This window comes from Ahaetulla prasina, chromosome 2, assembly GCF_028640845.1.
Source record: "Ahaetulla prasina isolate Xishuangbanna chromosome 2, ASM2864084v1, whole genome shotgun sequence".
Lineage (NCBI taxonomy): Eukaryota > Metazoa > Chordata > Lepidosauria > Squamata > Colubridae > Ahaetulla > Ahaetulla prasina.
The window spans coordinates 16,456,698-16,469,572 of NC_080540.1; the positions used below are offsets into that span (position 1 = coordinate 16,456,698).

General features: G+C 47.1%; 1 protein-coding gene across 3 annotated transcripts in view; it reads right to left on the reverse strand.

Moving 5' to 3' along the window:
* Window positions 1-12,875, reverse strand: part of VARS1 (valyl-tRNA synthetase 1) — a 56,657-nt gene that overhangs the window by 19,387 nt on the left and 24,395 nt on the right. For all 3 annotated transcript variants that reach the window (XM_058169342.1, XM_058169343.1, XM_058169344.1), the window contains 7 exons: window positions 12,154-12,257; window positions 9,566-9,724; window positions 6,247-6,337; window positions 3,447-3,552; window positions 2,346-2,416; window positions 2,136-2,261; window positions 533-637 (listed from right to left, as the gene is read on the reverse strand). In XM_058169342.1, the coding sequence (XP_058025325.1) occupies window positions 533-637; window positions 2,136-2,261; window positions 2,346-2,416; window positions 3,447-3,552; window positions 6,247-6,337; window positions 9,566-9,724; window positions 12,154-12,257 (762 nt within the window). The remainder of the gene's footprint in view (window positions 1-532; window positions 638-2,135; window positions 2,262-2,345; window positions 2,417-3,446; window positions 3,553-6,246; window positions 6,338-9,565; window positions 9,725-12,153; window positions 12,258-12,875) is intronic.

The window sequence follows — 12,875 nt, forward strand, 5'->3', positions numbered from 1 at the left end:
AGTAGCCTCAAGAAACCTACCCACGTCTGTCTTACTGAACTGTGACAAAGCTAAAGGCAGCCGCAGCCCACCACAGCCCTTGCAGCAACTGAGATTGAGGCCACAACAACTGGGGTGAAAAGTTGAAACAGACGTCTGGCTGTTAACCGTAGCTGACTACTGCTCCCTTCAGCTTCCTCTTTGCCGCCATTCATACGTTCCTAACTGATCTGGAAAAAGAACCAAGTTTCCAATTCTCAGGGGGAAAGACAGGCCTCTTGGCTGCCAGTCACAACAGGAATCGAGGGGGTCCTTGGTACCCTCTGAGCTTGGCTGTTTCCTTGCAGAGATTTCATTACCCAAAGTAGATCACTTCATCAGTGCAGTGATGCTGTTACCTAGTTTGGTAATGAAACGTCTGCAAGAAAACAACCAAGCTCAGAGAGCACCAAGGACCCCCTCGTTTCAACTCTTGAGCTACAAATAGTCAATGCAACAGGGATCTAAACCGTCTTGCAGCTCCATCTTCTGACAGCCACAAACAATGGGTCACCTCCAGAGTAATGCCGGTGATCACGTCCAAGGGATCTATGACATTTCCCAGCGATTTGCTCATCTTCCTGCCATGCGCATCCCGAATGACAGCATGGAGGTAAACCTGGAAAGGAAGCACGGAAAATGGTTAAAATTTTGAGGTAGACTGGAAACGGGCAATGTGGTTAGGAAACCAAGCTCAGAGCTCCAAACACAGGGTTAAGCACGACCATTGACGAACAACAACTACACATCTTCCTGTGTTGTGTCACAGGCCATCAGGACAGCACAACAGACACAAAGTTCAACTCAAGAATGTGGCGAGACTCATCCTGTAGGTTTACCTGAGCTTCAGTTGACTCAAGGTTTTTTGGGTTGCCTCAAGGAGGACTAGACCCTTGTGATTTAGACCGGACATCCCATTCTATTGGGGGTGAAATTGGCCTTCTTGCAGTGAAGGCCTCCCTGATTAGGCCACAGCCAAAAGGCGTGTGTTCTGACCTAGGCTCCCTTAACAAGCAGGAGGCAGGTATTACACGACTATTACTTACACGACTGTGAATTACGTTCATTCATAGTCAGCAAGGCTTGTCCAAACAGTTTTTCAAAGGAATATTTCTCAACACCCCTTATCTCGTTTGGCAAGCTGCCACATGACTTGTTTCCAACCATGGTACAAGGCAAAACTTGGCACAGAGTCTCTCAGAGTCACGGAACGAACGAACTGCAAAAGCACACTCCCTGCTCACTCCTCTTGTGTTTCCTATGGGAGGGGCCAATCACCTCCAAGGTGTGGCTTTACTCCCGAGTTGACCCTGCTTCCTCAGTTCTTCTCATCTTTTGGCAGCTCTGCGCATGTGCACGCTGGGAATGGGCTCCAGCTGTTCCTCTGCCTCGCTGCTGTGTAACTCCCCCTCTGCCACCAACGCAGAGCCCTCGTCTGAGCTTTCCTTAGCTGTCAGGACTAGCCCAAGTTCCTTCCCAACCTCCTCATTGTCCGACTCTGCTGGCTGCCAGCGGGCCACAACAGGGGGATGGAAAAGCGGAGAAGAACTTGTTGTGTCTTGCCCGCTCTCACCGCAGCCGGGGTCTGCTTATCTGCTTCCGAACACTGAAGAATGTCCTAGCATGCCTCCCTGCCCCAGCCCTGACTCCATGCCCAGACAGGCTGAAGAGGAGGAAATATCTCCAGCCCCCAGCTCTGGCTCCATGCCCAGGCAAACGGAGCAACTAGACCCCTCCCCCTCCTCCACAGCATGTGAGCCTGAGGGAGGTCAATTACCAACAGCTGCCGATTGGAGTGACCCTCGCGTCAGAAGACTTGATAGGCGGAGGCAACAGAAGGAAGGGAGGGGCAGGCCTGGATAAGTGCTGAGTCATGGAGCCACACCCCATGGCCTATATAAAGGATCTGCTTTCTGGCATTCTCTGAGTCAGGCAAAGTCGAACATATCTTGCTGAAGTCACTTTCTGGTCTCCTGCCTGCCTTGAGGACTTTGCTAGGACTTTGGCAGAGCTGCAGAGGCACGCCTGATTCGGATTTCCCTGACCCGGCCGTCAGCGGAGGAGTGGGACACGACAGAACTCATACAACCTGGCAGGAACAAATGTCTGTTTCTCACCTCTCTGAAGGGTAGCTTTCCTGTAAGCGTGAGGCCCAACATAACCATACGGGCCACCCAAAAGAACAGAATGTCATGTCCGGTCTCCAGGAGGGTTCCAGGGTAAAAAACCCGAAGATCTTCACCCTTGAAAGAACAAGACAGAAAGGGTGAGCAAGATTTGAAGAGCAAAGAAATGCGCACATACATCTTCACCTCACGTTCACTTACTGAATTGGGCCAACCAAAGATGGAGAAAGGGAACAGGCCAGAGGAGAACCACGTGTCCAGGACATCCTCATCTGGGAGAAGGGACATAAGAAAGGCACAGAGATTAGAGTCGTATTTGACTTTCCATGTTTAAACTTCTACATACGTAGTAGCTTAGTTTTTTTCCAAGGGAAAAGTGTATTTCATAGCTTAGCTTCCCAACCTTGGGGCCCTCCAGAGATGTTGGGTTACAATACCCAACTACTGTGTTTCCCCGAAAATAAGACCCTGTCTTATATTTTTTTGAACCCTGAAATAAGGGGTTGGCCTTATTATCAGAGGGTCTTATTCTTTTGGGGATACAGGAGGTGGAGAGCATGGCCACTTCATGGCGGCTGCTGCTGTTGCAGAGGCAACACAGCTGCTCGTCAGCTGTTCGCTGAGGCAACCAAAGTTGGGAATTTCCCCGGCGTTCTTGGTTCATCTCAAATTGTAAAGCAAAAAGTCTGTAGAGATTCTCTTGTCATTCAGGTCACGGTTCTCCCCAAGGTGCTTTCTTAGGAGGCAACTGGACTTTCTTGGTTTTTTCTTTCTTTGAAGACATTTTGCTTCTCATTCAAGAAGCTTCTTCCGCTCTGACTATCCTGTCGGAGCTGAAGAAGCAACGTCTTCAAAAGAAAAAAACAAGGAAATCCAGGTGCCTCCTGAAAAAGCATCTTTGGGACAACCTTGATTGGGGCATTATTTACTGCTGGTAAACAATATTATCTATTGTTGGTTGCCTATTAATCCTGGTGTTAATCCCTGCTTATTTGAGTGTTGATTGCTAGAGAAGAGGTGTTTGGGTCTTTCTGTTCATCCTTCACTTAGTGACCACTTTGCTGAACAATGGTGGTCACTAAATGAGGACTACCTATACATTCTTACAGCGCAGTGTTCTTATAATAAATGCTGACCTTGAATTAGCAACAGAATTAGAACTGTCCACCCTCTTTCCTGTAAGGGCGCATATAGTAGGGGGTAACCCTTTTGTTCAAGGTTGCAATACAGGAAATGTGATGGGGGACATTCATTGCTTCATAATTTCCTTGCCCACACTTTTCCCATTTCCGGTCTCCCTACCTTGCTGGAGGGAGATTTTATCCGGGCTGATGTTGAAGGTTTTGGCTGCCTTTTCTTTTGCTTCTTCCTTGCTCCGACCAGTCACCCAGTATTTGCCATCCACATCCTGCAGAATTCGGGAAGGTAAGTAACCCACCAACCAAAGTTTTGTTCGATGTTAAATAATGTCAAAATTATTATCCAATAAAATTATCCTTCTGGATTTTCCAAGCTGCACAGACTCTAAAAAAAATAATATCCATTATAGTTCACCGTTCGTAGTCACCCTAAATATCTTGCTTCAAGGACAGCAAGTTTGGCCTAGGTCAGAGATCTGCAAACTTGGCTCTTTTAAGACTTGTGGACTTCAACTCCCAGAGTTCCTCAGCCAGCTTTGCTTTGCTGGTTGAGGAACTCTGAGGAACTCTGGGAGTTGAAGTCCACGAGTCTTAAAAAGAGCCAAGTTTGCAGACCCCTGGCCTAGTGGTTAAGGCACCAGGCCGGAAACCGGGAGACCATGAGATCGAATCCTGATTCAGCCATGAAAACCAGCTGGGTGACTTTGGGCCACTCTCTCTCCCTCAGCCCAACCCACCTCACATGGTTGTTGTTATGGGGAAAATAGGAGGAAGAAGGAATATTAAGAATATTCACCTTGAATTACAGAATATGTGAAAATATTGAAGGGGAAATACAAGTACCGTATTTTTCAGAGTATAAAACACACTTTTTCCCCCTCTAAGAGGGTGAAAGTTTGGGTGCGTCTTATACTCTGAATGTAGCCCTGCCTACCCGCCGGCCCTACCCTTTGGCCTCTGCCTCCCAGCAATTTACCTCCTTGCAGCAAGCAACAAACAACAAAATAGCCCATTTCAGCTTCAGCACAGCCTGATTAGCACAAGCAGTTGATTGTCAGTTGGCTCGGCCTCCCAACCCTCAGCTGTTTCAGGCTGCAGGGATTGCCATTGCCTATTGCCACGTGGGCCTCCGCCGCTTGCTGCAAGCAGACAAATTGCTGGGAGGCAGATTTTTTTTTCTTTGTGCTAATCAGGCTGTGCTGAAAATGAAACTAAAGCAGGCTGTTTGCTGCAACGAGGCAAACTAGGAGGCAGAGTCAGAGTCATTGAGAGTGTTTTATGAGTCTTATTTTCTTCTTTCTGCCCTTTTGTTGTAAAATTTCTGTCTAGAAACAACAATTAGCTGGAATTTAAAAAGCATTTCACTAACTTAATTAAAATGAAGTTATAATGAAGGATCCTTGAGTGGCTCAGACTGCTAAGACAGTCTGTTATTAACAGCAGCTGCTTGCAATTACTGCAGGTTCAAGTCCCACCAGGCCCAAGGTTGACTCAGCCTTCCATCCTTTATAAGGTAGGTAAAATGAGGACCCAGATTGTTGGGGGCAATAAAAGTTGACTTTGTATATAATATACAAATGGATGAAGATTATTGCTTAACACAGTGTAAGCCGCCCTGAGTCTTCGGAGAAGGGTGGGATATAAATTCAAATTTTTTAAAAAAAGTTACCTGAAGGAAAATAAAGGGGGGGGGAAGCTTTATATCTAACAGATTGAATGCCGAATAACTTACTGATTCTGATTACAGTACCAATCTATGCAAAGAAAAAAAAACTTCCAAACTGTTCCAAACTGGTAAAATTTCATTTTATTTCCCATATCCACGGACTAGCGTATATCTTGTTTTCCTCCCCAAAAAAGGTAGGTGCGTCTTATACTCCGAAAACTATGGTAAATAATAAAAATAAAGGTTTGTGTATATTTGTGTTAAGTGTATGCAAAATCAGAAATTAATTTTACAAATATTGACCATTTTATGTTAATTCTTAAAGTCTCGTCTAGAAGTCTAAGGGAAAAGAATGAAAAAAAAAATCTTAGTCAGCACTATTCCCACATTATTACCCTTTCTATGAGTTCAGACAGTCATCTGCACCTCTAATTGTCTGGTTTGGTTCTGCAACCCAACAAGACAGACACAGACTTCAGAGGATAATTGGAACTGCAGAAATAACAATGGCTACCAACCTGCCTTCCTTTGAAGACCTGCATACTGCACGAGTCAAAAAGAGGGCTGTGAAAATATTTACAGACCCCTCGCATCCTGGACATAAACTGTTTCAACTTCTATCCTCAAAACAACGCTATAGAGCACCATACACCAGAACAACTAGACACAAGAAGACGTGCCTTTACTCCACTAAACAAATAATTCCCTCAACACTGTCAAACTATTTACTAAATCTGCACTATTATTAATCTTCTCATCGTTCCCATCACCCATCTCCTTCTACTTATGACTGTATGACTGTAACTTTGTTGCTTGTATCCTTACGATTTATATTGATATTGTTTCCTGATAGCTTATTTGTACCCTATCATTTAATGACTACCATTAAGTGTTGTACCTTATGATTCTTGATGAACGTATCTTTTCTTTTATGTACACTGAGAGCATTCTGCACCAAGACAAATTCCTTGTGTGTCCAATCACACTTGGCCAATAAAAAATTCTGTTGTTCTGTTCTGTTCTGTTCTGTTCTGTTCTGTTCTGTTCTGTTCTATTCTATTCTATTCTATTCTATTCTATTCTATTCTATTCTATTCTATTCTATTCTATTCTATGAACACATGGATGTCTGTATTTACACTTCAGTGTCCAAAATATTCATTATTTATTTTATTTTATTTTATTTTATTCGATTTTTATACCGCCCTTCTCCCGAAGGAGAGAATTAAACTTCTTTTACTTGGAAATCAGGGCTTTTCCACCAGTTTGTACCCCCAAGTGGCCCAGAAAATCCTACCTCTCCCGCTGGCACAGAAGGGTCATCGATAGTCACAAAATATGCTGGAATACGGTGGCCCCACCAGAGTTGTCGAGAAATACACCAATCCCTACAACAAAGAAAAGAATTAGCAAAGCCGCAGTCCGAGATTAACTCAAAAGTTTTAGTGATTTAACAAACACAGATTAAAAGTGAAAAGGAAAAAAAAGTCCAGTCGCACACAAATAAACAATTCCTTTCATGGAAGAGAAGTTAGGCAGGATGAAAAGGTGAAGAAGAAGCTGGAAAGACTGTAGCAAGAATCAAATCACTACCATTCTCGGTTTCCAATTACATTTAACATTATAGATAGTCTTCCACTTACAACCATTCGTTTAGTGACCATTTGAAGTAACAACGGCACAGAAAAAAATGACCTATGACTGTTTTTGACACTTATGACTGTTGTAGCATCCTCATGGTCATGTGTTGTGACCCAGGTTCCTGGACCTGGATGATTCAGAAAGTGAGGGAGAAGACCTGGCAAGCCCTGCTTCTCTTGGGCCCTCTCCCTCCCTGGCACCCACTCAAAGGGAGGAGGAGGGGCCAGCAAGGCCTGATTCTCTCGAGCCTTCTTCTGATTTGGCAACGCCCCAAGAACAGTTTTGGAGTGATGCAAGACTGCGCAGGCGTGACCGGCGCGCGCAGCAGAAACAGCGTTGGGATAAAGCCAAGGAATGATTGTCATGCAGTGACATCTGCAGAGACTATAAATAGGAGGCGGGACTTCCTGGTTTTTTGTCTTGGACAAAGCAATGAATTTGCGCGGGCAAACTGTATCAATGGAGGGAAGAATATATTCGTGAGTAATTCTGGCCTTATCTATAATTTCCTCGTTATCTCCAGAAACTTGGCAGGCCCGTGGGTAGACGTGGCCAGGACATTTATCTATGTAAATAAAGTAGAAGAGGAGGCCTTTGACTGACTCTTTGTTGGGAGTATTGGGGGAGGGAAACAGAACATCATGTGATCAAAATTTGAATGCTTGGCAATTGGCTCCTATTTATGACGGGTCATGTGATCTCCATTTGCAACAAGCAAAATCAGTGAGGAATCCAGATTCACTCAACAACCGGGTTATTAACTTTACAGCCGTAGTGATTCACTTAACAACCCTGGCGAGAAAGTTGGTAAAGTAGGGCAAAACTCTCTTAACAACTGTCTTGCTTAGCAACAGAAATTTTGGTCTTAATTGCAGTCATAAATCGAGGACTGCTTGCATATCATTTGTACTATTTAGAAAATGAGTCACAATTCACAGCATTTACATGACACGCTAAACTATAAACCAGTGTTTCCCAACCTCAGCAACTTTAAGATGTGCAGACTTCAATTCCCAGAATTCCCTTTAATTCAAATTTCCTGCTTTGAGCTGGCTGGAGAATTCTGGAGTTGAAGTCCACAAGTCTTAAAGCTGCCAAGTTTGGGTCCCCTATTTTAAGCCATCAAGTGCAACTTCCTGCTCAAAGCAGGAAATTTGAATTAAAGGGAATTCTGGGAGTTGAAGTCCACCAGTCTTAAAGCTGCCAAGTTTGAAGACCTCTGGCTTAAAGCAGAATGATTCTATTGCATGTCGTTTGGGAGGGAAAAAAAGTACAAAAACTCCCCTGTGGCTGGAAAGCAAAATACTGAAAAAGATAGATGACACCTGCCAGAAATTAGCAACCCACACTGTCCCACCCCAGACCCCACTCCATTTCCTATTTGCAGTGATTTTACACCCCCTTTCCCTTCTCATTTCCCCCTTTGTTCTCTCCAATACTTTAGAGCTAGTCCTCGACTTACAACAGTTCGTTTAGTGACCATTCAAAGTTACAACAGCATTGAAAAAAGTGACTTACGAGCGTATTTCACACTCGGGAGAACTGAGGTGATTCACCAAACCAATGTGGCGAGAAAAGTTGTAAAATGGGGCAAAACTCACTCAACAAATTTCTCAGTTGGCAACATACATTTTGGGCTCAGTTGTGGTCGTAAGTCGAGGACTAGCTGTACCGCCTTCTTCAAGGGCATCTCAGGAAGTGTCAAATGGCAAAAGGGGTGTTGTGCGGTGCAATGCAACGTAGCCTGTTCTGAATGCACACAATAGCAATAATATTAACACTTATATACTGCCCCATATTGGGGACGCAGTGGCTCAGTGGCTCAGACGCCGAGCTTGTCGATCGAAAGGTTGGCAGTTCAGCGGTTCGAATCCCTAGTGCCGCATAACGGGGTGAGCTCCCATTACTTGTCCCAGCTTCTGCCAACCTAGCAGTTCGAAAGCACGTAAAAAATGCAAGTAGAAAAAAAAGAGACCACCTTTGGTGGGAAGGTAACAGCGTTCCGTGCGCCTTTGGCGTTGAGTCATGCCGGCCACATGACCACAGAGACGTCTTCGGACAGCGCTGGCTCTTCGGCTTTGAAATGGAGATGAGCACCGCCCCCTAGAGTCAGGAATGACTAGCACATATGTGCGAAGGGAACCTTTACCTTTACTTTTTTACTGCCCCATAGCCCGTTACTCAGGGTTGAAATCCAGAAGGTTCTAACAGGTTCTGGAGAACCGGTAGTGGAAATTTTGAGCACTTCAGAGAACCAGCAAATACCACCTCTGACTGGCCCCAGAATGGATTGGGAATGGAGATTTTGCAATATCCTTCCGCCAGGAGTGGGGTGGGAATGGAGATTTTGCAGTATCCTTCCCCTGGAGTGGGGTGGGAATGGAGATTTTGCAGTATCCTTTCCCTGCCACGCCCACCAAGCCACACCCACCAAGCCACACCATGCCCACCAAGCTACGCCCACAGAACAGGTAGTATAAAAAAAATGGATTTCACCACTGCCTTTACTGCACTCTCCAGGCGATTTACATGTAGAAGCCTTATTTGCATGTTGTCCCCAACAACCTGGGTTGTTTTACTGACCTCAGAAGGATGGAAAGCTAACCCATCAGGATCGAACTCCAGGCTATGGTCGGAGTTTTTTCCAGTTATATCTCCAGGACTTTAACTACTGTGCCACCAATGGCATTGCAATGATGTATACAAGAGGGGGAGCTTGCAATGCAGAAGTTGGAGATGGCTTTATCCCTCCAATCGTTTGCTACACATTCGTCGCATTGCTAAAAACCCACATTTTTTTTAAAAAAAAAAATTGCTTCCTTCAACAGTAGCTTTACTCACTCACAATATTAAGAAGCAGCAGGTGAATTCACACGGGTTCACCGAGCCCAAAACCAAACAAATCACAGAATGGATTAACGAGGGTGCATGAAGTGGTAGGGTCAGAGCGATAAGTGTTTATGCAGGCATCTCACCTGATATTATCCAGCCAAATAAACCAGGTTTTGAGGTGGAAATCTGGCACAATGCGCAGATCACCGCGGCGTACGGCATCAGCTGCTGCCTGGGCCATCGTGTCGCAGCGCACGTACCACTGGGGCTTCAGCAGGGGTTCCACTATGTCTTTGGAGCGGCTTAAGAGTATCGGGGAGAGAAAGCCGAAAAGATACGTTTAGCTGAAACCCCGAAAAAAGCAACAGGTTTAGGGTTATAAAGACTGGATATCTATCTGAAATGGTATAGGTGTTCTGTCCCCCCTTTGCCTCCGTCAGAGTGATGGCTTAATTAGCCGGCACTATCAGCTCTGGCAGCAGAATAGTGAACGTCTGCCAAGTTCTCTCCCTCGATGCTGGCGAGTAACTCAGAAACAAACTTCAGCTCTTAATTAATCAGTTGATTTGCCTGCTATGAAGAGACACAGCAGTGCTTGTTGCCTTTATATCCTGTGGGGTGTGGCTCCATGACTCAGCACTTCCTAGGCCTGCCCCACCTGTTTCTGTTGTTCCCGCCTCTCCTGCCTAAAAAAACCTAGGGTCCAGCCAGGCCTGATTGCCATCAGCTGGGTCTGAAGGCGTGGCCTGGGGGGGGGAAGAGTCAGGGGACGGAGGCCTCGTTATCTCTTCCATTTGGCCTGCTTCTGGTTCCTGGAGCTGAGCCAGGGAAGCCGGTGCTCCCGAGGTAAGTCCTGATGGCCCTTCCCCCTCACTTTCCAAGTCACTTTCTGGCAGCAGGCCCGGCTCCAAGTCACTTTCTGGCAGGAGGGCCGGCTCAGGGGGTGCAGACACAACAATAGGGCAGGGGTCAACAACCTGCGGCGTTGGAGCCGCATGTGGCTCTTTCGCCCCTCTGCTGTGGCTCCCTGTCACTCAAAATATGCATCACAACCGCCAATGTGCGACACCTGCCAGCACGCGATTTATTGAGCTTTTCAACCCCCGGTAGGCCAACCATGGATAAATTGCAAGAAAAGTTTCAGAAGGAAAAAAAAAACATTTAATTCAACTACATATGCTAGTTTTGTGGCCGCTCAAGAAATAGTCAGGCACGGGAAGGTTTCTGTGGCTCCCGCGGTTTTCTTTTCTGTGGGAAACGGTGTCGTGTCCCACTCCTCCGCTGACAGCTGGGTCAGGGAAATCCGAATCAGGCTTGCCTCTGCAGCTCTGCCCAAAGTCCTAGCAAAGTCCTCAGAGCAGGCAGGAGACCAGTAAGTGACTTCAGCAAGATAAGTTCGACTTTTGCCTGACTCAGAGACTGCCAGAAAGCAGATCCTTTATATAGGCCATGGGGTGTGGCTCCATGACTCAGCACTTATTAAGGCCTGCCCCTCCCTTCCTTCTGTTGCCTCCGCCTCTCCAATCTTCTGGTGCGAGGGTCACTCCAATCAGCTGTTGTTGGAAGTAAACTTTCCTCAGGCTCACCTGCTGTGGAGGAGGGGAGGGTCTAGCTGCTCCGTTTCCCTGGGCATGGAGTCAGGGCTGGGGCAGGGAGATGCTCCTTCTTCTGCAGTTTGTGGGGGCATGGAGCCAGGACTTGGGCCGGGAGGCATACATTCCTCAGTGTTCGGGAGCAGGTAAGAAGGCCCCGGCTGCTCTGAGGGCGGGCAAGACACAACAAACGGGTCCAAATGGCTGTTTTAAGTGTGAGTGTTTAAGGTTGCAGACCCCTGGTGTAGGGTCTCCCGCTTGAGCCGGGGTTGGACTAGAGGACCTTCTAGCTCTATTCTGATTGACTGACATGCAATTTGGGGTCCCGTAAGGGGCTGAAACACTCAGCTATTTCCACCACCCAGAAGATATAAGGCTTCACTCCAAAGTTTCCTAAAGCGGTCATCTTAAAAAAAAAAAAAAGCATCATTTTTCTCACAAAGTCTGTGTCGTGTCCCACTCCTCCGCTGACGGCCGGGTCAGGGAAATCCGAATCAGGTGTGCCTCTGCAGCTCTGCCCAAAGTCCTAGCAAAGTCCTCAGGGCAGGCAGGAGACCAGAAAGTGACTTCAGCAAGATATGTTTAGACTTTGCCTGACTCAGAGAATGCCAGAAAGCAGATCCTTTATATAGGCCATGGGGTGTGGCTCCATGACTCAGCACTTATCCAGGCCTGCCCCTCCCTTCCTTCTGTTGCCTCCGCCTATCAAGTCTTCTGATGCGAGGGTCACTCCAATCAGCTGTTGTTGGAAGTAAACTTTCCTCAGGTTCACATGCTGTGGAGGAGGGGGAGGGGTCTAGCTGCTCCGTTTGCCTGGGCATGGAGCCAGGGCTGGGGCCAGGGGGTGCTCCCTCCTCTGCAGCCTGCTTGGGCATGGAGCCAGGGCTGGGGCCAGGGGTGCTCCTCCTCTTCAGCTTGTCTGGGCATGGAGCCAGAACTGGGGCCGGGAGGCATACATTCCTCCGTGTTCGGGAGCAGATAAGCAGACCCCGGCTGCGGTGAGAGCGGACAAGACACAACAGTCTGTCTCCCTAACTGAGGAGAAAACAGTGGGCCTTATTTCATTTTCAGCCAACCCTTGGGAATCATGGTTTAAATACCTCTGAGGAAAGCTGCTTTACTTTGCAACTACTACCTACCTGCACACTGGTACCAACATGGGGTTGTCCTTCACCCCCTTGAAGAGCTTCTTTTCCTTCAACGCTTCCAGCACTGCTCGACGGGCTTCAAAGCGCTTCATGCCCTGGTAGAAGAAGCAGATGAAAGTGAAAAATCGGAAAGCAGAGAAAGGCCTCTTGAGACAAACAAGCTAACAATAAACAACAGCTTAGTCAAGAAACCACCAAGGACAGTCTTACCAACACTGACAGGGCAAGCCATTAGTACAGTGACGGCTAACCTTTTTGCCGTCGCGTGCCAAAAGCTGGGGGAGGACAAGGGGTCGTGCATGCGTGTGCCCACACCCATAATTTTATGTGCTCCGTCCCCCTGGTGCTACATGTGACCCCACACACACACACAATCCCCCCGTTTTTGGCATGTAATGGCACAGTGGGCCTGGTAGGCCCATTTTTCACCCTCTCTGGGCTCCAGAGGCTTTCTTGGAGCCTGGGGAGGGCGAAAACCGCCTTCCCCACCCACCCGGAGGCCCTCTGGAGGCCGGAAACAGCCCGTTTCCAGACTTCTGATGGGCCCAGAAGGCCTGAAAATCAGTTGCCCGGCATGCGCACCGGAGCTAAGCTAGGGCAACACTCGTGTACCCACCAATATGGCTCTGCGTGCCACCAGTGGCACATGTGCCATAGGTTCATCATCATGGCACTAGTCTATATAGAGCTAGCAAGCCCTACTCCCTAATGGA